The 27073-nt window shown below is 48.5% G+C and overlaps 1 protein-coding gene across 4 annotated transcripts; it reads left to right on the plus strand.

Moving 5' to 3' along the window:
- The first annotated feature begins 2062 nt into the window (after positions 1 to 2062).
- TMEM98 (transmembrane protein 98) lies at positions 2063 to 21891 on the plus strand. 4 transcript variants are annotated; one of them, XM_014601350.3, is made up of 7 exons: positions 2063 to 2160; positions 13963 to 14172; positions 16191 to 16322; positions 18772 to 18805; positions 19431 to 19546; positions 20675 to 20734; positions 21428 to 21891. In XM_014601350.3, the coding sequence occupies exons 2-7, from the start codon at positions 14042 to 14044 to the stop codon at positions 21633 to 21635; spliced, it is 681 nt and encodes a 226-aa protein (XP_014456836.1). In that variant the 5' UTR covers positions 2063 to 2160; positions 13963 to 14041; the 3' UTR covers positions 21636 to 21891. The 4 variants fall into 4 exon arrangements, with proteins under 4 accessions (XP_014456836.1, XP_006268299.1, XP_014456835.1 ...); XM_006268237.4 differs by lacking the exon at positions 2063 to 2160 and adding an exon at positions 6115 to 6294; XM_014601349.3 differs by lacking the exon at positions 2063 to 2160 and adding an exon at positions 10380 to 10488.
- Positions 21892 to 27073: the final 5182 nt, after the last annotated feature.

The following is a 27073-nucleotide window of genomic DNA, read 5'->3' on the forward strand; positions in this document are numbered from 1 at the left end:
TTAAAATGAATGGTTTACAGCAGGGGTGTCAAACTTGCCCCTTGGGAAGGATCTGGAGCACAGGGCTCCTTGTGGGCTGGATCTGGATCTACCTCCAGCAATGGGGCAAGTGGTGGTAGCATGGAGGTGAATGCAGTCATCACCCCACCCCACCCAAATTAATCCTTAATGGGCGTACTGTACCCTGGATTATGGTGGCAGGTTCCACCCCTGCTTGCCCTGTCCCTGAACTCCCAACCCCTCCATGAGCCTGCAGACCAGATGTTTGATATTTCCCAATCTAAGGGTTTTGGAATGACAAGCATACTCATAAAAATGTGTGGTTCACTTGGCCCCATGATAAAATTTTATCAAAAAGAATGAGAGAGACAGAGAGAGATTGCAATATTTTCAAAGCCTTTCTTGGGAGGTGGGGAGGAAAAAAAATTCCATACCAAAAAAAAAAGGAAAATAACTTGAAAACTGATGATTAAAAAGTGATGCTTTTCACAAAACTGTCATGGTGTGAAAGCAACCCCCCCCCCCCCTTTTTTTTTTTTTTTCATTAAAATTCTTGTGTCCCGTTCTCTGCTCATCTCAGCAGAGGCTGGGACCAAATGCCCTGGTCAGCTCCATGCAATGAACACAGCAAGGTTCCTGTTGGTAAAACAGCTGGTCAAAAGTAAGTAGCAAGGTCTGAGCAGGGTGTGGGGAGTGCCCAGCCCATAGGAGCATGGTCTTACCAGGCATCAGGGGCAACCTGGAGCCAAGTGTCAGGATGCAATTTGCAAGAATAGCCTTTCTTCTTTCTCTGTCAGAGCAGGCCCCTTTCTTCAGTATGTCAATCACCTTCCATGGGCAGCGTTGCAGAGGGTTGCATCCTTTGCAGGCAAAACTGGTGCGTACCACCAAAACACTGCCTACAGAGAGTCTGGCAGTACCCTGTGCTGTGCTTTGTCCCCATCCATTTGCCACAGGCTGCTCCTGTTGTGAGTGCTTTCCACTCATTGTGCATGGGTGTTAGCAATAACAAAAATGTGTGTGTTGAGGGGGGCAACCAGGCCCTGAGATGGGCTGGTGTGGAACGAGCTAATCCAGAACAAGGGTTCTCGTTAGATTCGAGGTTGGCAAGATTTTTGGGCAGCGTGCCAAAAACACCTGCAACCTCAACTTTTAAGATGTTGGTATGCTAGGGCAGATAGTGGAGGAGCTGCAAGCAGCCCACTCCTTGTGGCAGCGTAGCCCTGGCCCCTTCCCCACCATCCTCCCCAAGGTGTGTGTGCCAAGCAAAATGCCTTCATGTGCCACACTGGCACCTGTGCTGGGGGTTGCCTGCCCCTGCATTAGACGGATGCAGGCAGAGAGGGGAGAGACCTTTGGAGGAATTTACTCTGAACTCCTGCCTACGCAAGCTGGGAAACATCCTGCAGCAACTCCTGCAGCAGCCCAGAACGGCTGGTGAAACAAGAACAAGACCCTCTGAGGTCTTTCTGGGGCAGGGTGGGAAAGGGAGTAGGTCCTACCCAGCAGTAGGACCCTATGCTGCACAGCAGGGCTTCTCTGCCCTCTCACTAGCTGCAGCAACGGGCAGAAAGGCAAGTTGTGCTTGAGGAAGTACCCTGCAGCCTTGGGAGAGGCTGCTTTATTGGAAGCCTGTGCCAGGCGGCTGACAACCTGTTTACAGAGGTAGGTAGCTGCCTTAGTCTGAAGTCAGGCAGAAGGCAGGTTAGACATGCACCTTTATAGGCTAACTATATAGGATGCATGCAGGGAGAGCACAATCTTTCATGAACCCAGTTTCATTTCATCAGATGCAGTGAAAGGATAGCACAGAGCGGAGTATGAAGTGGCAGGGGGAGGTTAGAGTATAAGAGGTAGGAAAGCAGGAGGAAGAGGGGGAAGGGGAGATAGGTGGGACTAGATGTTTGGCATCCCATTGTGCCACCTGGTGGCAAGAATGAGACCAGGCTCCTATATTTGCTGTGAGCCGCCTCCACAATTATCCTGTGCTCTGGCCCTCCAGGTGGGGGAGCCCCGGAGCCCAGCTAAAGTGAGCTCTGAAGCACAGGCCTTGGCCAAGGCTGTGCAAAGCTGAGCGAGCAGCTGTTGCACTGCGCTAACCTTTTACCCCCCCTGGATTGTGAAAGCAGAGCGTGATTCAGTTCAACTCCTTTGAAGGAGGTAAGGTTGCAAAGGTGAAGAGGGCAAAGACCAACTGTGGGAAGAGGGAGGTTCTTCATTTAGAAACAGGGGGCAAGGGACTGAAATTCATAAGTTTGGCAGGCAGGCCTGATGGCTGTTCACCAAGATATCAATGGAGACCCAGAAAGCATCCTTCTGAACAAAAAAGGGAAGCGGGAAGGCAACAATCTCTTTGGTTTCTAGTGTTGCAGAGGGCAGTTGGCAAACAGCGCTCTGTCTCAGTAGCCAGAGTTGCTTCTAAGCTTGGGCTTTGCATAATTACTGGACCTGGTGACTTGGGATCTGGCTGTGGTTTGTTCGTATTACTTGTGTGGAATAAGGAGCTGAAGACCGAATGCCAGCCAGAGGGCATGCTAGGTACTCCTCTTCGCAGCTGAGTAGGTCTCTGCACACTTCACAACTCCCATTATTGAGCAACACCCCATACCCACAAATGGCTGGGGAGAGACCTTTTCTATTATAACCTCCAGCCTCCTTTGCCAAGTGACTCCCTCATCAAGTGACAAAAGTCACCGGCTGACACTGCTTGGTTACTACCCTGCTGGAGTTCAGCCTAGGAAAACTAATTGGCCTGGAGCAATAGCCATCCTTGTCCAAGTGGGTTTCTTTGTGCATAGAGTGCCATCAAGTTTTGACAGTCCTCCATGCGTAGCCCCAAGTTGCTGGCCCTGGGAACCTTCAGGCCAACGCAAAGGTAAGAAAACACCAGAGAAGGGAGTTTCACACAACACGGCTCTTTGGAAATAGTGGCCATCTTCCTTCCAAACCTAATGGGAATACTGAGAGATTTTCTTTTGACTATTGGCACCTGTCTGCCAGTGAGATAGGGGCCATCATTACCGAGGGTGCACACCTCTTCATGTTCACTGGGCATTGTGAATCATGGTTGTAAGTTATGGACCATGGCAGCCATTAGTATTAAAGGAAATCATTAATACGATGGGGAAAGTGGGGAAATTGATCATAACTGCTTAACTACAATTCAGTTTGTTATTATAAGGCATGTTTGTCACAAGCATTAAATGAATTTTAACTGCACGGAAATGTAAAAGGATTCAAACTAGCCTTTATTTTTATTTTTTTGGTACAAGTGGGTGAGAAAACAGGTAAGAAACTGAAGAAAATATGCACAAGTCCCATGTTTAATTATTTCTAACACACAGACTAGTTAACAGATAATCCCCAGAAATGCAATCTTAGTCCATGGATTGGGGACCATGTGCTGCATTCTCCATATAAAACAGGTACTACTGCACCTTCATTATCATGATTAATGATTTGGACTAGGGGATTGGACAGCTAGGTGGCAAAATTGGTGGGTGATATGAAATGATTCTGGTTGTACAGGCAGTATGTAAATCCCATGCTATCAATCTGGGAGGGCTGTGTAATACTTGCAATACACATCTGACAAAATGCTGGATGCTACAGAGTTGGTAATTCCCTAGTCAAGTGAGTTTCTCATTATCTTTTTCTAATCCCTCCCCCCACATAACATGCTCCGGTATGTTCAGTTCCCGCTCCAAAGTTCCTATCTTTGTCATAAGCTTTGCTAAGGATACTCTGGGTAATCCTGGTTGTTCTACCTCATGAAGGAAAGAGAAGAGATGTAGAGACAAGTGAAAAGCAAGGTGAGGAGCAAAGCTTCCATGTGATAGGAGACAGCAAAGATCAAAACTGTTTTACCTTAGAGAGCAGCCAGCTAAAAGGAGGCATGATAAAGGGATGCAAACCCATTGTTGGAATATCAGCACAGAATAGCTACCTTGGGAGTATCCAGTCAAGCTTCCTCAAAGAACAATGACAGCAAATGGCAGCTAAGGCAAAGAAAATCTTTTTTTCCCCCCCGATGCCCAGCTGCAGCAGCTCATTGCCACATTATGGCCAGTTGTGAGTTCATCATTCCTCACCGTTCCCAGCCCAGTGAATCTTCAGTTCTTTGCTCAGCTTCAACAAGAGGGGTGGGTGGTGCCCCTGTCCCTGAAGAGCCAGTGTACTGGTTAGGCAGACAAGGTCCTTTGGGTGAATCTGATCTCTTTTATTAGGCCAAGAGCACACACCAGCTGCAGAGGCTTCCTCAGCCTGACAAAGGGTTTTTAAACCTGAAAGCTTGCTAAACATTTTTTTTCCAACTATTTAAGTTGGTCTAATAAAAGAGATCAGATTCACCCAAAGGACCTTGTCTGCCTATGTCCTTAGACCAACACGGCTACAACCTACACCCCAGTATACTGGCTAGGGCACTCTTCTGGGGTATGATTAACCTCCCCAGGCTGAGGAGGACCTAGAGCTCAGGCCTCCCTCTTTCTGAAAGAGTGTTCCTGCCGCTCATCTAGTATATATAAAGTGGGTCATGGCACCACCTCCTCTAGCCCCATTTCAAAAAGAAAATGGCTTTTTCACCATCCTGCCCATATGTGTTGTGTCTGCTATAAACTAGTGTACTAGACCGGGCCCCACGGAGGACTTAGCCAGTGTTGTTGGCTAGCGGTGGGATGCCAGTCAGGCTTAGGCAGAACAAAGTGCTAAACTGCTTAGATGGGGGCAGCTCTGGGCATGCACAGAGCTCCCTGGGGAGCTTTAAGATCGAATACAGAGGCATCTAGTGAGTTAAAGCGAACCCAAGCTAAGGTGGCAGCTGAGAAGGGTGTGGCTTGGTTTGTAATGGATTTAAGCAATTTAATTCCACCTCATTCTGTATTAGGCCTCTAAACCCTTACTAAGATCCAGCTCAAAGCATTTCGAAAGGAACGGAAACCTTCGTTGTTCACTGTAAGCCAACCTCTAACCATCTGCTATCTGGAGGAAACTTCATTTAGGTGCTGGCCAGTGTTGAAGAGGAGCTTCTGCAAGGTTAGAGAGAGTCCTGATCTTCTTCAGGGTGGTGTTTCCATGATCTCATTTCCTGGAGCAAATGCAAGCACTGAGACTTGGGCCTGGAGTATGCTGCTGAGAGAAACAGTATATAAGGCAGGAAGTGGTCCATGGGGTGTGAGGATGGATATGACTTTGGTTTCCCCCAGGGACCTGTACCATCTTATCGGGAGCAACAATGCAGTCCTTCCCCAGGGCTGCATCACCCGGAGTATTACAGTGGTCTTTAAGTCAAATGCTGGGTTCAACAACCTTTGCAGTGCATCTAGAGCAGGGGTGGGCAAAATGTAGCCTGGAGGCCGGATACGGCCTGCCAGGCCATTCTACCCGGCCCGCGGGGCCCCCGCAAAATTAAGAAAAATAATATTTATCTGCCCCTGGGTGCCTGTCATGCGGTCCTCGATGGCTTGCCAAAACTCAGTAAGCGGCCCTCCACCCAAAATAATTGCCCGCCCCTGATCTAGAGGAGCCCAAGCTCTTGGGAGCCCCGTTCATGTCACTATCAGTGATAGCCAGTGAGTTGTACCTTGCTGTCATCCACTGAATAGCACTATTAGTATTAGCTGGTCCCTAGGCAAGGTTTAAAGTTAGTGTGTATAAGCAACGGAGGTGGGCAAATTGCTTGTTTTTTCTGGGCCTCACTTTTCCATCTGTAAAATAGGGGTAAAAACACTGTCTAGCCCCAGAGAGGTGTTCAGAAGGTAAGCTCTCTTAAAGCAGAGATTCAGGTTGGAGCTGTGTTGGTCTGCAGGCAAAAGTAATCAGGACTCTTGGGGAGGTGGTATCTTTTATTAGACCAAATAGATAGTTGCAAAAAGTGCTACAGTACCGGGGGGGCTAGATAGACGCTCAATTCAATTATGGGACTCTAAAGTGCCTTTTCTTGTTGGATTGGGATTTTCCTGCTTGTCTAGCCAGGTCCACTAATTTCTCATGCCTCTGCCACTGTCTGGGGCTGTATCCCAGTGTGCCCCTATGGAGAGAAAGCAGCTGACCAACAGCACTCTCAGCCCACATACTAATCATTGCTCTGTCAGGTTGGAGTCTGTTCAGTTTTACTCCTAACACACATAAGCACACCAGCTAGGAATGCTTACAAGCCAGAGCACACCGTGAGGATAATGGGCTAGGCAGCTCTCAGCCTAAGGATCTGGGAGTCCATTTTGTTTGAAGGGAGAGAAACTTGAAGAACAAACGCTGGCACACTGGACCCTTTTGTCTAACCCACAACATTTGCAGGTAACTGTAAAATGATCCAGGATGGAGAGCAGTCTCCAACTTTTTTTTCTTCTACAGGGGAAGGCTCAGTCTGGTAGCTGCTCTGAATTGTTCTTTCTGGGGCTGTCTGGGAGACAATACTTTAAGAAACTTTACAATTTAGATTCAGCCTTTTAAAGAAGAAACCGATTCAGAAAACAAACAGCTAACACTAAGCCGTGTTTCTCACTCTGTGAGCAGTTCAGAAACAGAGACGACATTCCAGATCTGTATTTAATCCTATTTAAAAAAAATCAGCTATTCAAAGGGCAGATTTTTGTTTTGCAGACTGCTTTTTTTCCTCCTCTGAGTTGTTTGAGAAGCCATGGTGAAATCAAAATTCCTCAGCAATAAGTGATCGATTCCAGTTGCAAAAAGGCGAGGCTGATTTCTTTTTTTCCTTTCTTTTCTTTCTAGGCAGTTTTATTCCTCTGGGTCTCTGCTAGCATAACTTTATGGCAAGGTATTACTGATAGTATTTTCTCCAGACGTAGGCAATTGCATTTTGTTGATGGGGAAGTGGATTTATATCTAGAATGAAACTGAATTATGCCGAAGGCAAAGTGTAAGCTTACAATGTTAGAGATCCTTTCAAATTACAAGGGGAGAACAGTGTTGGTGGGCCAGATGCTTATATAAACCATTGCAGTTACACTGTGGATTTGCTTCTAGGAAATTGGCTACAACAAAACACCAGTATGGTTGATTGCTGCGTTTTTTTTGGTGGAGGATATCTAGAGAATTCAAATGTGTAATGTAGTTTGGATTTGTTTAGCAGCTGGGGTCCAATCTTGGAAACCCAGAAGTAAATTTATGCACGTGCATAACCCCCCTTGTGCTTGCAGGCTCAGGTCTGAAAGAAACGTACTGTCCTGAATTATTCTCTGCAGCTTTTTATCAGGACTGCAGGCAAAAAACATGTCAATAAGATTGTTGTACTGTCTTAAAGGGAATATCATAAAGGTGGATTTAGACACCCCAAAACTACACTGATCCACATTATGAGACAGCGTTCATGTGAGTCAGGGAATAGTGCAAGTTCCTTCTGCAGCGGCAGTGCCATAATATTCCTCCCATTGTACAGTAATGTGGATTACAGTTCAAGTGCACATTCCTAGGCAATGCAGTATGAATCCATGCAGAAAATTATGTTTGGGAAAAGTTAAAAGTTACTTATTGCAGCACCTGGGGCATAAAATACTAAGGTTGAGCACTGTCATTACGGGTTATGGTATAGCACGTGTAGATATTCTATTGAGATCAGAGCCTAATTGTGTTAGGTGCTGTACCAATACGTAGTAAGGGAGAGTATCATCCCTGTGGTAAATAGACAAAGAAGAGGAGGGAAAGCAGAAGCACAGCAAGGGGGAGGTGACTGGTCTAAGGCTGTGAAATAAAGCCAAGAGGAAAACCAGGTTTCCTGGGTCCTGGCAGAGACCCCTCTCCACTGGACCCACCAGGCTGTTACGCTCCAGAATGTGATTGTGGCAAATGTTGCCTTTAATGGTTTGCGGATTTAACTTCGCTCATGTGAGTAGCCTCCTCTGAAGCCCCTCTGACCTTAATCGCCAGGCTATTGAGGAAAAATAGGAGGATTGTGTGGGGCTTGAAGGAGCTCTGCAGTCTTTCATTCCAGATCTGGCTTTTGTGTTCAAATCTGCCTCTAAAGAGTGTTGTCTCTGCTACACCACTTTTCTATCCGCTTGCACAGCAAGTACAGGGCCAAGTGCCACTTCTGAAATGCTTTCTCTGTTCTTTTTAAAAGTAAAAATAATAATGATTAAGTAATTTTTTTAAAGCTTCAGGTGGAAACAGGGTAGTCTGGGAAATTACAGGCCCGTGAGTAAAAGTTTGAAGCAAATGAAAATGCAGAAATGGGAACTAATTTTGCTACATAAAAGCTAGTGTGGACTGCTGCTCTTACTGAAACACCACTGTGGCTGAGCTGTTAGTCCCTGGGGGAGCTCACTGACATTGCAGGGCTGTGCTCTGGAGCAGCATTACCACTCACAGGAGGTGAAAATCATGAGCCAAACCTTAGGGAATCATGAGACTGTCTTAAAAATCATGAGATTTTTTAAAGAACTGGTAGGGGGAAGGGATTGTTGGCTGCTGGTGCTGGAAGCAAGATTTTGCTTGGTGATTCATAGATTCATAGACATTAGGGCTAGAAGGGACCTCGGAAGATCATCGAGTCCAGCCCCCTGCCCAAAGGGCAGGACATCAGCTGGGGTCATAGGATCCCAGCAAGATAAGCATCCAGTTTCATCTTGAAGGTGTTCAATGAAGGCACTTGAACAACCTCCGGTGGCAGGCTGTTCCAGACCTTGGGGGCTCGTACAGTAAAGAAATTCTTCCTTATGTCCAGCCTGAAACGATCTTGTAGTAGTTTGTGACCATTCGTCCTCGTCATCCCTTGGGGCGCTCTGGTGAACAAACGTTCCCCCAGATACTGGTGATCACCCCTGATAAACTTGTAGGTGGCCATCAGATCACCCCTGAGCCTGCGCTTTTCCAGGCTAAAGAGCCCCAGGGCTCTCAGGCTGTCATCGTAGGGTCTTCTTCCCTGACCTCTGATCATGTGCGTGGCTCTTCTCTGGACTCTCTCAAGCTTCTCCACATCCTTTTTGAATTGTGGAGCCCAAAACTGGACGCAGTACTCCAGCTGCGGCCTCACTAAGGCCGATATCTTTCACTGGACCAACTGTATAGCTGGGAGAGATGCTAGACAAGCCTGAGGGTACAAAATACCTCCACTCAAATCTGGGAAAGAAGCAGGTATAGCTGAAGCTAAATGCCACGACTTTGGTTTCACTCCATTACATCACTTGAAGACTGGGAAGAGGGGGTTATAGCCTGTGGGACAAAGAGATGTTATCAGAAATAACTACAGACCAAGTAAAGAGCGATTGAAATAACTACACCTTGTTACATAAAAGAATAAGACTATTTGACAGAGAAGAGGGTCTTTATAATCTGGGGAGCACAGAGAGGTTAGCACAAGGAACGGGTAAATTGTAATGAGCTGTGAAACCGTTATCTCTGTGAAGCCCACAGATTTGAGTGTTCCGCAAAGTTATGAGTTTTTCAGGCATCATTTTTTCAAGTTCCTTCCCACAGCCCACGGGGCTGGGGACCTCCTTGCAGTCATAGAGGCTTTTCCAGCCGTCGGGGTTTAAAGAAAATTCCAAGCACGGAGAGACTGGTGACAAGAATGGGCAGTGCCACAGGGCGACAGTTGTGTCTGTCTTGAAACGTGGTGCCCTGGACTGGGCACCAGTGCCATAGGGCGAAAATGGGTCCTGTAAGTGAAGAGCAAGCAGGCTTCAAGCCCTTCCCAGGGATGAGCCTCACTAAACAGAGGGAAGCTCTTGCAGACAGATAAAGTGTTGCGTTTCCTCTCTGAGCAGCCCCTTCCCCCGCACACAGGCCTGGCTCCTTTCAGCAAAGATGGCAGATTTGGGGGAGGAGTGGAGAATCTTAAATTACAGAAACCAGAGCTGAAAGAGGCCTTAGGAGCACATCCTATCCAACCCCCTGCTCAGGGCAGTATCAGCCTTGCCTCAACTATGCCAGCCAAGCGTCTGTCTAACTGACCCTTAAAAGCTTCCAGACTCTCTAGCCAGTCTGTGCCAGCGCTTGCCCACCCGCAGTCAGAAAGTTCTCCCTAAAATCCACTTTACTTTTCCCTTGCTCCATTTCAAATTCATTTCTTCTTGCCCTGTCCCCTGTGGACACAGAATAGTTTATCGCCCTCCTCTTCCTGACAACTCTTTCTGTTTTCAAAGACTGTTACTACATCTCCCGTCCGTCTTCACTTCTCCATACTAAATAATCCTAGTTCTTCCAATCTCTCCTCATATATCGTGTTCCCTTGGCCTCGAATTAGTTGTGTTCCTCTCCTCCGGACTCTTTCTAGCATGGTCATGTTTCTCTTGAAATGTGGTGCCCCAGACCAGTGAGACAGCGCCAGTGCTGAATAGCATGGAAGAATCACTCCCCGTGACTTGCCTACGACAGAACTGCAGTTCCCCGGGGAGTGCCCAGCCCAGGGTGTTTGCTGTAGGTGGGGATAAAGGTCGTGCAGAGCTCTGAGTGTTTGCTGGGCGTCCCCGATCCAGGACCAGAACAGCAATCCTGGCTGCCCATGCGCTGCGAGTGCTCTCTGGCAGGCAGGTAGGAAGGACCACAGCTTTATTTCTCTTTAAATGACTTGACGGAGGAGCTGGGGGTCCCAGTGTGCTTTCCTCTTGCCCCTTCCTGCAGAGCTGCATGACGCAGGGCAAACCTGTTTGACTGCCATGGGAACCTGCTCTGCTCTGAGGCACTGAGGTTTCAAGCCAGGCTCCCTCTGCTTTGGCTTCGCTCCTGGTACAGCACCCGAAGGAGCATGGTGTACTATGGGCCTGGATGCGGTTGCTGCGTCCCTGTGCAGTTTGAATGTCCTGTGCACTTTGGGTCCCAGTGCACCTTGGACACGGGCCAGGCCTGGGCATCCCCTGGGTCCCTGTGCCACCTGGTTTGGGCATCTCCGTGCTTGTGGGTCTGGCCTGGTTCTGGGTGTCCTGTGCTATGAGCAGGGACCTGCCCTGGGCTTGTGCCCCACTCCCCAGCCCACGCTCAGAATCCCAGTTCCTCACTCATCCTCCTTGGCCGATCAGCCAGTCCACACTCTTGACCACGCTCTTCTCCTCAAGAGATCTTGTCCTTTAATGGCTCTAGCCTTTACTGGTTCCCGTGCTTCCTCTCCATGCTCCTGCTCAGCATCCCCCCCCTGCAGCATTTTTTTGAGTGCCACAGGTCTCCCCCTCTCCTCTTCCTGTAAGCCTCATTCATCTGCCAGCACACACAGGCAGCTACCCTCTTTGTGCTGGTGACTCACAGATCTACCTCTCTGCTCCAGACCTGCCTCCTTCTGTCTAGACCAAACTCTCAGCCTGACTCGACCAGCTCCACGTGGGTGTATAGCCAGCACATAGCTAAAACAGAGCTCTGAATCACTCCACCAGCTGCCCACGACCACTCTGCCTGTCACTTGGGCCCTTAACGTGCATCCTCTTTGACTTGCACCTCTGCCTCTAGGTGCTGACACCCTGGCTATGTCTGATTTCACAGTGTTCCTGCACAAATCGCTAATGATTCAGCCTTTCCTCTCCTTCCACCAGCTAAAACTGTCACCCTGGCTCTTACCATCTGTCATCTCAGTTGCTGTAGTGTCCTGACAGACAAAGCCTTGGCTGGGATGATATGGTTGGGGATGGTCCCGTTTGGAGTAGGGGGTTGGACTGGATGACCTCCTGAGGTCCCTTCCAACCCTTTTTTTTTTAAATTATTTTGTTATTCTCTCCAGCTTTGACACATGCAGCACTTCCTGCTCGCTCCCATGCAGCACACTGCTGCAGAGACCGTTCCAGCTGATCATCTGGACCAGCTCATGCCTCCCTCTGCACCCTCCACAGGCACCCGCTTCTTTCTCACCTCAGATGTGAACTGCTGGTCTTCTCTGTCAGGGATCTCCATGACCTGCCCGACTTGCCCCAGCATCTATCATTTGCTACTGAAACATTAGCTCCCCACATCTGCTGAAACCTAATGGGATCTAGCTAGTGGGTCACTAGCATCACTCACTTGTTAGATCTTCACACAAACACCTCTCCCTTTCCTGCTGCCCCTTATGCTTGGGGGGAACTGCTCATAAACAACCATGTAAGTAATGCATTATTCTTTCTCAGAGCCCTCTTTAAAGCACATCTTTTCCCTAATGACTCAAAAAGATTTGACACCATGAGACTGTCACTGTGCTGACAGCCCTGCTTCCCAATGCTATCTCAAAGTTTCCTTGTGTTCCTGTCCATCTGCTCCATCCACCTGTGCTCTCTTAGCTTAGACCAGCGGTGCTCAAGCTTTGGGTCCCATGAGCTGGATGTGTGGTCTGGTGTGGGGCTAGTCCATGGCCAGATCAGGCTCCATGCCACTTCTGCCTGGTCTGTGTGCACCTGGATTGGCCCCATTCTCTTTCTGCCTGGTTCTGCACAGTCATATTGGGTCCCACATGTTGGGTTCAGGGCCCAGTGCCCAATCTAGCACGCTCTCTGGCCCATGAACAGCCACTACTCCTCCGCTGCCAAACTTCTGGGCTCGTGGGGAACCTTGAGGACCAGATAACACAGCTCCACAGACAATATCTGGCCTGCAAGCCAGGGGTTGAGTACCCTTGTCTCAGACTGCAAACTCTGTGTGGCAGGAACCTGTGTTTTGTGTTGTGTTTGTACAGCACCGAGCGCAGAAGGGCTGTGGCCCATGACTGGTGTTCCTAAGCACGGCTGCCCTACAAATAATAATAACAACAGCAACAATACCCCAAGGCATCCTAAAACTAGAGCAGGCCTTAGTCATTCCTTTGAACATGCAACTGTCCTTCTACATAGATAACAGGCTGCAGTACTTTGGGAACAGTACAGGATCCCAATGCTGCTGGGCAGAGTTAAGGTTATGGTGTGAATCTTGTATGAATGCATGTGTATCAATGACTTGCTTTGGAACAGTAAAGCTGATTTTCTTGGCTCTGTAACTCTTTAAATCGCTAATGTTTTGAAGAGGTAATAGACATCCAAATGCTTGATAGGTGCCTGCAACCATTTATTATTTGTGACAAGCAGTGATGTCTAGTGGGTAGGGTATTGTTCCATGAGACGAGACCCCGCACCCAGCTCTGCTGCTGTCCTGTTGAGTGGCCTTGAGCAGGTCACTATCTCCCCCCCGGTCTCTATATACTGTCTTGTCTATTAAGATAATATGGTCTTTGCAGCAGGGACGGTCTCACAGGGTCTGTACAGCACCTACCACGTTGAGGCGCTGATTTTGGCTGAGGTCTCTAGGTGCTACTTCTAACGTAAGCAATAAACCTTTGTGATGGGGAAACAACCGTACTATTAGTGTATTTCTGGGCTTGCTGCTATTTGGTAAGGTTCAGCTCCTGGGCAGATGCTCCTGTCTGTCTGTGCACTTCAGCTTGGCTCATCAAAGCTGCCTAAATGTTTCAAATTTTGTTGTTTCTTTGAAGTTTGGAATTTGAAATGAGAAACATGGCAGGGCCCCTCCTTTCCCTGCTTGCACATAATACAAGATGGAGCCTGTGAAATGTCCTGAAGCTAGAAATCTCACATTTTGAAACTGGGAAGAAATTATGGAGCACTATTCTCCAACCTGCTTGTGAACTGATTTTCCTTTTTATGTTCCCCTGACTGTTTTCTCTCTCCTGCCCCCCTCTTTTGTGGGCCATTTTGTGTTGTGCTGGGCCATCAAGGGGGCACTCTGCAAAGTGGAAGATGGATACTTAGTCCTAAATGTGTAACCACATGAAGGGTATAGGGGAGAAGGGAGGGGTTTCAATCTCTGGGGATATGGGAATTTTGTTATTGACAGGTCTTTCATGTCCCGGCCCTATGGCGGGGGGGGGCATACTTTTTCACTTTCATCTTTTATTTTTTTACATAATAAAGGCTTGAAAAGTTAAAAAATAAAAGGTCCTTCTCCCCCCACTCCACACCTTTTACATTTGTTTCTGCAAAGTTTCCCTGATCATGTCCAGGGCTGTAATTTTTCTCACATTCACTGTTTGGGCTTTCACTCTGTATAATTGCATTGCAGCTTAAGCATTATTTTTCTAAACTGACCTGTGAGATGGAAATGCACCTCTGACTGCAGCCTGCTGTGCTGCTGAGAAGCCATGGAGACTGTTGTCATCGTTGCCATCGGCGTGCTTGCTACTATTTTCCTGGCTTCATTTGTGGCATTGGTGGTGGTGTGTAGACAGCGGTACTGCCGGCCCAAGGACCTCCTGCACCATTATGACACAAAGTGAGTATCCAGCCCCTTCTCCTCTGGCAGATCACTACTAGGGAGGAGAGAAAGAATTAGGGGAGGGAATGGGGTAAAGGGAGGAGTGTGTGAGCGCCACCCAGGTGCTGCTAGAGGTGAGTCTGGACAGCTCCTACAGAGACCATGAGGAACAGTTCGGGTCAATCTTTCAAGCCTGCCTGAGTCATTGGGGTCAAGTCTACACTGCTTCCCCACTGAGCACAGCACCACTGCAAAAAAACAAGTCCTTTCCCCTCACTGCTGGACCAGATCCCAGCAATTAGGCAGAGCAAAGGGCCTGTGCGTGTGCCCCTGTGCTCTCAGGCTTCCCTGAAACAAGAAGTCTGGTGTAATGCTGAACCATGTGCTCAGAACCCCTCTACTTGGCCTTAGCAGGGAGTTCGTATAAACATGGCTGGCAAGTCATTGCCTTCTGAAGGCTGTGATCCAACATGGCAGATGAGAATCAGTTCATGGCAGATGGCTGAAAATGAAATGGCCAAAGAGCTAAGGCAGAAATACAGCCAGGAGCAATATCTACATTAGAAAGTGGCACTGCTTTCACCACACCCAGTAGAGTTAAAACACGACACCTTGCTAGTGTAGAGTAGTAGGTAAAAGAGCTTCACTTTGTGGGGAGGGGAGCAGGCCCCTTTATAAGGGCCCTTTTTACTGGGGCAAATGTAAACTGGCATGACAACTTTATATTGAAAATCACTAGGATGAAGGCACCTAACTCATTTAGGCTTCCTTGAAACCCCAGGCTACACGGCTTTTCCGCATTTCCTTTTTCCCCCCAGTGGAGATGCAATATGGTTCTAGAGAATGAGAAGAACAAACGGGATGTGAGGAACATTAATCATAGCATCTAACACACAACTCAAAGCATCAGAGATCGGAGCATGGGGCTCTGGTCCAAAACCTGAGATAGAAGAGACGAGAACAGAAGTGACATTTACCCAAGAGAATATTTGCAGGTTGGGCACCTCTGAGAGATCCGGTCTGGAGAGTTCAGAGGTGGTATTAAATGCACCATGGGAGAAGGAGTGTAAGTCTGCTGCTTAGCTCTATCACATCCCTCATGGTTTGTTACAACATCAGCAGTTCAGCCAAAGAAGACTCAATAACTCTATGGTTTTATTGAACAAGATACCAGTGGGGAAGGAAGCCAGGAGGATTCAATGACAGTGCCTCAAAAGTTTCAAATAGAGAATTAAACACAGAGCTCGGAGGTCCGGATTCTTCACAGCCTCATACCTTAGGACATCATGTATATCAGGAGAGGCAGCCCTTTGACACGCAGGACCCTGGGAGGTCTCTTGGGCAAAGTACCCAGGAAATCCAGCACCCTTAGTCACTAGTCGCTTTTCTGAACATCTTGGCCATAACCACTGAAAATAAAGGATTCTGGCAGAACACCCTTGGTGCCAACTTCTCCATGTACAAACATGACTTAGGAGCCTAAATCCTATTTTCAAAGTGACTTAGTCATTTAGGATTGCATTTTTCAAGTCATTTAGACATCCAGCTCACTTTGAATCAGTGAGACTCAGTTACTTAAGTGCCAAATTTTTAAACGTACTTAGGGAGTTACTCGATTGGTTCCCATTGGGTGTTACTGGGCTGGATGTGGCCCATGGGACCATGTCATGTGGCCTATGGAGCAGGTAGAGGGGCCAGGAGTTTTGGGGGTGGGGCAAGTGGACAGAGCCGTGACACCAAAATCCAGGGCACAGATACGTATTGGTGGCAGGGAACGAGCAATGGCTGTGCTTAACGCCCTGCAGTTGCCATTTGCCCTGCCACTGGATCTGACCACAAGAAGCCCTGTGGTCTAGGATGTGGTCCACGAGGGGTGGGGTGAGTTTGACTTTCCTGTTCTGAAATATCCTACTGGGGGGGGCCTAGCTGTATCTTGAGCAGGCACTCTTACCCTGTATGCGTTTTAGAAAAAATTCCCCTTTTGCTATTTCTATCCCAACTACTTCCCCTCCATCAAACCTTCCCTGTCCTTCCAGGCCTATCGTTGACCTTATTGGTGCCATGGAGACACAGTCCGAGCCCTCAGAGCTGGAGCTGGATGATGTTGTCATAACAAACCCACACATCGAGGCCATTTTGGAGAACGAGGACTGGATCGAAGACGCCTCGTAAGATGTGCAATATTCCTTCCCACATGCTCTTTAGAAATCTCTCCCTGACTCTGTTGCCCTTGTCCTTGTCCACAGCACTGTGCTCTAAGTTTGGGAGCCCAGGCACTGCATTGAGAGCATGCATGTGCTTACCTGGAGCCACCTTAGTCAGCAGTGAGGCTGGCAGGAGGGTCAGGTATTGGTCTGGCCTCAGGAGGTAGTGCTTCTTCTATGTATAGCTATGCCACCAGGCTACTGGATGACTTGGGACAAGTCTCTCTTCCTCTCTTTGGCTGTCCTGTTGAATTAAACTGCCAGCTGTTTGGGGTGGGCACAGGGGCAGATCCAGGAAGAGACACAGTGATGCAATTCATGCCCCCCCCCCCCCCGCCCTTTGATTCCTGCTCCACCCAAACTTTTAAAGCCAACTGCCTGGGAGGGACAGTAGCATGTCTGTTCAGGCAGTGTTGAGAGAGTCAATTGACTTCATGGCTCATTATCACCTCTCTGATTCCTGCTAATCTCTCTCCACTCAACAGATGTTAATGACCCTCTATCCTTTGTTTAACTGTCTTGATATTCCACTAATCAAACTATCCTTTCTTCTGCAATTTTGCTGTCTGTTAACCATTCTTAGTAACATCTCTCTTCTATTTCACAGCCCTGCAGACTGTTTTTAGTTCACGCTAAAAACCTTAATTTGGATGTGGTAATATTAACTTAGGTGTGGAAGTGACTGACAGTGAAGTAGTGGAGGCACTGTCAAAATGCTCAGGAAGGCTAGATTTTGTTTAACTATAATGACTACAGGACTAATGACATGTTATCTTTTGATTATTTTTTGCCTAGTTTGTTGTGTTTAGCTTTATATATAATCTAGCAAATAGTGCACATTCCAGTAGTTACATTTATTTTTTTTCTTTGCCTTAAACTGAATAATATAGCGCTAGCCTCCTAGCATATTAGCAAAGCATCTAGTTTCTCATGGAACAACACATTTTTTTCAGTTCAGTGTGATGTTGTGTGACCATCTGCACCCCACTCTAATTTTTAAAGTCCTAGATCTGTCCATGGGCGGGCACTCTCCCTGCTCTCTGCCTGGCTCCTTAAGTGTTGCTGTAGTCCAGACAACAATATTTTGGATCTTGATTTGCTGACGGGAGAGCCCTGGTGCAGGCTGGTCTGTGGGACTGCTTTTGGGCATGTTGTACAACATGGTAGCAGCTACATGTTATAGAATCAGAGAGAAGTAGGGCTGGAAGGGACCTCCAGAGGTTGTCTAGTCCAAACCCCTGCCTAAGGCAGGATCATCCCTATCCAAACCATCCCATAAAATACAAAATGTAAAGGTCTCATAAAACTATCACCAACCCTAACATAACAGAACACGTAACATCCTAACCTGCCACAGGTAAAGTAGGGAGACAATAGCAGCCAGTGCCCTGTTCTGTAAAAAGTTGTTAATATATGCTCAAAAGATCCCAGGTGGAGGGCCATGCCCCTGCTACAGAGGAAAGCCATAACCCCTATAGTCCATACCAATCTGACCATGGGGTAAAATTCCTTCCTGACCCAAATATGGCATTTGGTCTGACCCTGAGCAGAGGGGCAAGACCCTTTAGCTAGGAACCTCTGGCTTTAAGTCCCAACAGAAGCACTGGTACACCCTAGTCAAAGTCTCCAGCCTTGGTTGCAGCCAAAACCCAGAGCCTCTGAGGAAGTCTTAAATACATGTAGCTGAAACCTGTTTACACCAGAGGCATGTGAAGTTAGGAAGTGGGAATGTAATCTGCACCTACAAATACAACTGGACTCTGACAACAGTTACTTGTTCCCTGGTACAGTGCAAAACCATAAGTTCTTGCTTCTGACTCCATTGTTCTGTATTTGCAATGTGCTAACCTTTTATGCACAAGCTCTTGGTGGAAGTCACACTAATAGACACGCCTCAGATTGGACTAACAAAGGAATGTAGGATCACAGATTCTAGAAATTGGCCATTAAATAAGCCATCAGATTTGTTCATTTCAAGAGCAGATGAGACAGCCCCCTGCTCTAATCTCCTGCATCTGCATAGCACAGCCCTGAGACTTTTAGGCAGTAGTTCCAGCAGCAAGCCCACAACTTCTTCTTGAGATCAAACTTTTACCACAAAGAAAAGTTCAGTCTCAATTTTTGTAACTTTTCAGGGGCAGGCAGTGTGCGACTGCTATAGGTAAAGAAGTTGTTCCCCTTGTTGTTTCCCAGCTCTGTTAAAGGTATACGCTTTGTTTTCAGCTGGGCCTCTCAGGGCTGGATTTTGAAGTAACATAATGAGAAAAAATTACTAATGTCTGAAGTGAGTCGTGCTCAGTAGATCCCATGGTATATACGTATTTGATTAAGTCTCCACCACAGGATGGAATGAAGAAAAGGCTATGACAAGCCAGACATCTTTCTTAGTTACTGCTGTTCTCTTTCTCCCCAGGGGCCTGGTTTCTCACTGCATCGCTATCCTGAAGGTAACTCACCCTCTCCAGAACTTTTACACTAGGAAAACAAAGCACCTTTGAGTAGGTTGCTTTGCCTGCTGGCTTCTACAGGAGCTCCTCAGCCAGTCCTCCCAAGCAAAGCATAGTCTTAGATAAATCAAATCAAACCAAATCCTTTTGCCCTGTCCTAGACATGAGAAATGGAGCCCCTTTTGCTCTGACCCTCCCCTCACAGCTAGCTAACTTGCTTGCATGATCCTCTCTTCTGATCGCTCTTCTGGGAGCATTTAAAGTTCCCAGTGGGGCATTCCTTACTTATCCAAAAGCTGCACAGCTGAGCTTTCTCGACAGGGTTGACTGTTCCCTCTTAAAAAGACAGACTGCCACATTACACATCCGTTGTTGCCACTACTGAGTGTGCAACTGCTGCTATGACATAAGTTTGTGATGCGATTCTTATCTCACTCCTCCCAGAGACCCACATGCTAGAATATATCAGTAGGTGTGAATGAGAAGAAGGGTTTGATTTACCTCTGCTATGACTAAACAACTGGCTGAGGATTTACCTAGAACCACAGCCACAGTTTCATTTCCACCCTGAGCCTTTGTCTTCAAGCCTGAATTGGTCACTTGTCCTCTCCTCCTTTGTACGTAGATTTGTCACACTTTGACAGAAAAGCTTGTAGCGATGACGATGGGTTCTGGAGCCAGAATGAAATCTCCTACCAGCCTGAATGACATCATTGTGGTTGCTAAGCGAATTAGCCCCAGGTGAGAGGAGAGGGTTTCTGGTGAGCTTGAGTCAGTCAGCTAACAGGTAGAGGGGAAGCTTGGCCTGTAATTCAAATGAACATGCTATCCCTAGAAATGCTGAACGTTAGCCAGTGCTCCTAATTAACAATGTGGATGAACTCTGCTTCACAGCATTACCTACCACAGGCATTCAGGAAATCATACCAGACCCACAAGTTCCTAAGGATGGTTTAAAAATTATGAGATTTTAATAAATAATAAACATCAAGTATCGTAGTACTTAGGGTCGGAAGGGACCTAAACAGATCATCAAGTCCGACCCTCCCAAGGTGCTTGGTTTTTGTGGCTGTAGAGGGCATGTTTTCAGGACCTTCTCTGCAGCCACAACTGCTTAAAAACATACTTGATTTGAATGGAAACGGATAGTCTCGTGTGACTCCAGGTGCTGGGGCTTTAAGAAGAAAACACAAGAACTGGCAGCACTGGGTGACGTTTCCTTCCTGGCACGCAGCTGGGGCTGAAATGATGCAAGGATTTAAAGATCAAAATCAACACTTTGGATTTCAGCCAGCAAGTGGGAAGCTAATGCTGTCTGAGAGAGACACAAATTGTTAAACGAGCTCAGGTTCTGATTCCCAATGGCCCAGCACCCACACCTGAGGCTCCATGCTTTAAACAGCTCAGGTCCATCTAGGCACCTGTGTAAGTGACTGGATTTTTGAAAAATGCTTAGCTGAGGATGTTTACATGATTCTACGTTTCAGACACCTATTGGTCTGCAGCAGGACTTGTTCCTAAACCACTTAGATCTTTTTTTTTTTTTTTACATCGCCACCCCTCATTCTTAGTGGGAGCTGCTTGGTGTGGGGCACTTTTGCTTATGGGGCCTCTTCCATTTACATGCCCAATGAGAGCTGGGATCTGCTGGAAACTCTCCCAATTGTAGATGTTGAGAACTTTTCCAGTTCTCACCCTAAGCCCTCTGCTGAATTGGTGCCTCAATGCATTGCAGATGTTTGCATCAAATGGGCTATGTACTTAACTTTGAAACATGTTCATGGTGGGGGAAATGAAATAAGCCCAGCCACCTAACAGAGACCTTGCAAAGGAAACAGTGAAAAACATGAAAACCTCTCTTTCCCTTAGGGTGGATGATGTTGTGAGGTCAATGTACCCTCCACTGGATCCCAAGCTTCTGGATGCAAGGTAAAATCTGCATAGCACAGCCCTGATAACTGGGGAAGGAGCTTCCTTCCTGGGAGACATATCGGGCCATGGATATATGTGGAGGGCTGAGGCATGGAAACCCTCTGAGCCTGGAGCCAGAGTTGCTCTCAGGGAGCTGCTTCCTCATGCTCATATGGAGGTAACTTGTGCCAGGCCCTTATCTTCCACTGGGTGCTCTCCACTGCAGCCCAGCTGGGTCTGTGTGTAGGGAGCTTGGAGGTGGACTCCCAAGTTTCATGTACACCTCACACCACTGGCCCACTCCCTGCGTTCCTGCGCAGGAAAAGGGTAATGCCATTGCTAGTGGCAATGCGTAAGGGGTACATGGGGGTGCACGTGCACCCCCTGAGAGTGCTGGTGCACCCCCTGACAGGCTGCGCACCCTGCTTAGGTGATGGGCAGGAGGGCAAGCAGGAGTGCCAGTGCCCCCCTGCGAGCACCAGCTGGGGAGTGGGAGTGCTGTGGCCACTTCTGGAGTGCCATGGCAACTTCCGGGAGCACTGTGGCTGCTTCCCGGTCGGCGCAGTCGGGGACCCGTCACCCTGGTTGGCAAGATTCCCCCCCTTCCTGGTCTCTGGTCGCTGGGAGGGGGCATATGCCCCCTCTGATTAAGGTGGCACCAGTCACCCATGGCCATTGCCATCAGTAAAAGCCAGGCCATTCTCTTTGCAGGACAACGGCCCTCCTGCTCTCTGTCAGCCATCTCGTCTTGGTGACCAGGAATGCCTGTCACCTGACTAGCGGCATGGACTGGATTGACCGATCGCTGTCTGCAGCGGAAGAGCACATGACTGTGCTTCGGGAGGCTGCTCTCGCCACTGAGCCTGAGAGGAACCTCCCGGGGGCAGAGAGCTTCCTGCAGGAGCAGTCAGCCATCTGAAGTGTGCCTGTTGGGAGACTGGACCCCAACACTTCTCAGGCTGTGAGCCTCCAGGTTCAGGCCACTGCCCTGGGTGGTGCCCTGTTCCAAAACTTGCATGAGCTAAGCACAGCCATTAGTATATTTACACTGAACTCCAAACAGATGGTAGCTATGGCAATGGTCCTCTGCCCTGTCCCCTGCTGCTTTGTAGTTTGGTTTAATGTCCTACTCTGGAACAGTGGGACCATGGTTAATAAAATCCCATGAGAAATCATGCCTGGGTGCAAATGTTCTGGGAGGACTGGTTTAGACCAGTGTTTCTTAAACTGGGGGATGGGTTTCTTAAACTGGAGGCAAGCAGCAAACTTGCCACAGGCATGTGAGAGGGAGGCAGAGCCCAGTATATAAGGAGGAAAAAGAAATAAAAACGTAGGCCAATTTTCCAGTATCTCTCAGGCAGCTGGAGAAGTTCCAACATTGCTGTTGTGACAAAGTGTTGGGTTTTTTAATGTCCTTCACAGGGATCAGTAGGGATCTGCAGCAGGGTAAGACACCCAAAAAGGGCCACAAGACCCAGGCCAGTTTGAGAACTGCTAGTTTAGACCATACATGCACTGCTTCTGCTTTTGAACACAGTCAAGGCTAAATATGATGTGGCCTAATCATGGGGTTGCTGCAGAACAATTCAGCCACCATCTAGTTTCTGCCAAGATGCCCTAAAGAGGCTTTGAGGAAGACCTCCACCTCGCCCAGCACTGGGCACTCTCAGGTGGAGCAGGGATAACACAATAGCCCTACACTCCCTCTTCCATGAGTCAGGAGATGGATGTGCTACAGCATGTCTGAAGCGACACTTGCGTGACACGTGCTGCTTCCCTACCTCCCCACCCGCCCGAAGCCTGTTCCTGTCCTGTGCTGCATCTCCAGAGGTCCACAGCACAGTCTGGTTCGCCAGGGTCCATCTTTCAGAGACTGCATGCCCTGGGGTGGGCTGCAAGGACAACCCCCACCTTGCCTAGAGAGAGAGAGAGAGAGAGAGAGAGAGAGTGTGTGTGTGTGTGTGTGTGTGTGTGTGTGTGTGTGTGTGTGTGTGTGTGTGTTGGGGGCAGGTTTGCAATGAATCAATTTTATTTCATGAGAAAAAGCTTCCGCTGAAGCAGGGCTCACAACCCTCCCTGCTAGGGCCGGACCCAGACAGGCCCCTATTGTCACAGTGAAGCGCCAGCTCTGCTACACTGGAGTCTGAGCTCTGCTTTCTGCTTAGAGTCCAACTCTGCTAAAAGCCATGGGCTTGGTGGGATTGTCTTGAAACCTGCTGCCTGTCATGGTTGAGCGAAGCAGCGCTAGTGACTGCAATTCTGAAGCGTTTGATTAAGAGAGTCCTGACACAGCGCTCCCCCCCCAACAGCCCGGAAGAAAACCCGCGATGTTACAAAATCACTGCATTCTTCTTTTGTCAGCAGCTGAGGGCAGCTGCTCCCCAAACTGGTCTCAGCCGCTCAGGGATTTCTCAGCAAGTGCCTGCCCCTGCCTGCCTCTCTGGGGAAGTGATACCGAGAAGTTTATTGAGGCAGGGAGCTCAATGCCTAGAGACGTTTTAGAGTGTTTTTTTGCACTACCCCAAGATGTCCCACAACAGGGCCAAGTGAGCTGAGACTCCTGTGTGAAGGCAGGCCCAGCAACTCTGTACTCATGTCCCTGTCCTAGACAGCAGCACCATTAAAAACAGAGTCCCTTTAGGCAGGGTCCGTTTAAACATTGCAGTGTTCAGAGCTTCCCTGGGCTCCTGGTTGGTAAAAGCTCCCATTCAGTCACTGGATCTTCCTTTGTCTCCCCAGGGCTTTCATTCATGAACCCATTTTCATTCAGCTCTTGCCGGCCATTGCCTACTATCCTAGCCACATCTCTCAGGCCTCCTGGCCCTCCCTCTCCACCCCTGACCCTGGGGAGAATTTGTCTTTTGCTTTCCATGGGCAGCATTACAACCGAGCAGATGAGCAAAGTCATACACACACAATTCATAAAGACACCAGTACCAAGGTAGACACTACCCAGGTTGACACCAAGGTGGTATCGTTCTACAACCCCTGTTTACTGGGACCAGTGATGGATGGCCCATCTGATTTTTCTACCTGAGCTGTGAAACAATTGGACCAATTCCGTCTGAGAGAACAGCCAACAAACGGGCTTTACATTTGCACACCGCTATTATCTGCCAACTACTGCAGGATGAACAGACCTCAGGCAGGGTTTCCCCTGTTCCAACCCATGCTATGTCCCTGACACACTGGGGATTACCAGGTGCCAGCCTGTACATACCATGGTATTGCTTATTCATAGCCCTGGAGTTTAAGGCCAAAGGAGAACATCAGGTCATCAGGTGACCCAATGCCAGGACATTTCACCATGATAAAGGCATCTCTTCCATGAAGGTCCCAGCCGTGATCTGAAAAATATAGAAAACATTGCTTCCTGTAGCAGTTTGTTCCACCAGTTTATCACCCTTGATTACTGCTACTGATCTCAACTTTTATTTTCTGTTTGAATTTGCAAGAATTCTGCTTTCAGCCAGATGTTCTGTTCTGCCTTTCTCTGCTAGATTTAAGAGGCTGTTAAGTAGTTTCTCCCAGCAAGGACACCTCCATGCTATAATGAAGTCTCCCCTCAATCATTTTGATAAGCTAAACAGACCAGGCTCTGATGGTCTCTCACTGTACAACAATTCATCTGGTGTGTGATTCTTTTCTGCACCTTCTCTCATGTCTCAACATCTTTTTAGAATGGATGTTGTGTCCCATGATTAGGCTCCCCAGCACCATGTCTAGAGATGACATTCCCACCCTGATCAGCTCACCAACAGCCAAGGGTGCATTCACTTTTTTTTAAAGAATAGGGGGATCTTCAAAGACATGAAGGAGGTACATGTAAAAAGAGATGAAAGATGTCCCCTTCCACAGTGTGGAAGTTTGTCCTTTCTTTTTAAAGTCCTCATGCTACCACTAGAAAGCAGCTACTTCTGGGGTGGATTGTGGTTAGCAAGCAAACCTGTTCCATGATAGGGAAAGGAGGAGTTTTGAGCAGTAACTTCAGGGCAGTGCCTCATGTGTCTGCTCGTTGCTGTGGCCACTGGGAGCCCACCAAAATACACTGGCACCCACACAGGGCTTGTGGTTTTAAACCCAGCAAACGTTTCTCCTGTGGCTGCCCTGTACCAAGGAGCAGTGACTGTATTTCTGGCTATTAACCTAGGCAAGGCTTTAGGCATCTGGAAAGTAATGGAGTGGGTGGAGGATTTCCCCCTTTCTCTCTGAGCTTTTCAGGTGTTTGAAGCTTGTTTTCTCACTGGGAAATCATATAATCCAGGGTCCCACACACAGCTCAGCCAAGGGGAAATGGAGGCAGATGAAGAGGGAAGACTACAAACACATGCAGTCCTATGAGAGATCCCTGGTAGGGCTCTGTTGCAGTTTCCCCCTTTCCTTCCACCAAGAAGCCTCAGGAGCTGGGTAAGACCTGCCAGCAGTGCTGAGAGTTGTGGGGGCAGCAATGCTGGTGAGCCAGTGGGGAGTGCTGAGAGTACAGATGGAGCAGCTGGGGCAGGTGGCTGTGTTGCAAGAGGGATGGCCTCTGCTGTTTTCATAGCCCTCACGGGAAGAAGGGACAGAGTTTTCCTGAACTCAGTTGTGGGGGAAGGATGCTAGGCACTTCTGTGCCCCAGAAACCGTGCAGGAGGGGCTCACTGCACTGTGCACAGGGCAGGAGTGGGGAGCCCTGTTAAGGGTGAGTGACAGGACAGCCAAAAGTACCCCAGAAACTCCTCTGCCCAGGGAACAGGAAGGCAGTACAGCAGAGCGGAAGATCTGATTGCATCCCCAGCCAGGGCAATGGGGCAAGTGCTGTGTGCAATCTGGAGTGGAGAAACTCGGTAGTTGGGAGGGGCACTGTGAGGCCATGGCTGGGTTCAGGCTCTAGGGCTGGATGGGGGCAAGAAAGAACAAGGGGGGGGGGCTGAGAAATACACCCTATTCCATATTCTGTTATTAACAGATCACCCCCAGACCCACCCCCAGGTAGTTACAAGTGACCCCTCCCACCCCACATCACACCAACTGCTTGGACTCCACCAAATCCTAGTATCATGCAATCTACATGGAGTAGCCCTTGCAGGAAAATCACAGAGTAAGCAATTGCCTTCCTTAAAACTCTGCTAGATACACAGGAGGATGATTCCTGTCACAGCCAGCCAGAAAGCTGCCCTCCCCTCACCAGGGCCAGGCCCCAGGAAGGTTTGTGTGGCACCAGAGCATGGGTGCCAAATCTCTCTGCATTCCCAGTGCAACCCTTAGTAAAGGGTTACAGGACAGCAACCCCAGCCCAGCCCCTCCTGCAGTTTCCTCCACTTCTGCTTTCCCACAGCCCTTGCAGTTTGTGCAGCATCAGCATGACCGGTGCTTCCAGTGTTTGGTGCTGGGGCAGGGGTTGAGTGGCTTTGAAAACAAAAAGTGTTTTCAGTTCAAGTTTGTTTTGAAGGAAATTGCATAGGTGAAAACACTAGAACCAAGGGGAGGAGGGGAAACTTCCTGCACCTGCTGTCCAAGGCCAGGCCCACACGAGCAGGGGTATGCCTTTACAGCAGTACAAATAGTAGTGGCACAAATGTGTGTCTCTACTTTGTGCCCCAGTGCACACCCTGGCCCATGTGTCTTGTTGCTTCACATGCTGCAGGAGGAGAGCCAGCCTGGGGCTCCTTGATCCTCTGTCTTGAGGCACCCTATACCCCAGCCAACTAGGGAGCAGCTTGCTGATGCCTCAGCATGGGGTCTCCACAATGCACACAGCTGCCTTCACTGGACACCCCTGCACCCCCCCCTCCCCCCTTCACCCCCAGTCTCTGCGTTTGTCCTGGTGCTTGCCACTTTGGCACGGTTTGCGCTACTTTTTTTTAGGGTGGGGATTTGCTGCTGGGAAATCCTGGGAACAAATTTTGCCCTGCACTGCAAATTAGCAGCGCAGAGCACTGATTAATGTGCAAGTCATGTAATTTGTGGCACTGCAAAGAGGTTTGCAGCACCACAAACCACATGTGCCTGCACCTCTGGATCCAGCCCAAGAGCTCAACACCCAACATGTTCAGCACTTCAGAAAATATGGGACTTTAAAATGAGGCATGGGAGGTACCAACTGTTAAGACAGGGCACTGTACCAGAAAGTGATGGGAGCACTGCACGGACCATTGGCAAGTAACTCTGCACCAGGTCATTTGGCTTGGCTCTATTAAATAAGTCTCCTGGGCTCTGTCTCTGCAAGAGACCCTGTTTGAGCTCTTACCTTTAGCTGTAAAATGGGTGGATAGCAACCCCCCAAGAAGGCAGGAGGAGACCATGTGAATACTAAAAGCTGGGTAGGCCATAGGAATAGGAGCAGGGCAACATCTGCAGTACAGCTTGTGACCTCTG

The sequence above is a fragment of the Alligator mississippiensis genome, chromosome 4 (genome assembly GCF_030867095.1).
Source record: "Alligator mississippiensis isolate rAllMis1 chromosome 4, rAllMis1, whole genome shotgun sequence".
Taxonomy (NCBI): domain Eukaryota; kingdom Metazoa; phylum Chordata; order Crocodylia; family Alligatoridae; genus Alligator; species Alligator mississippiensis.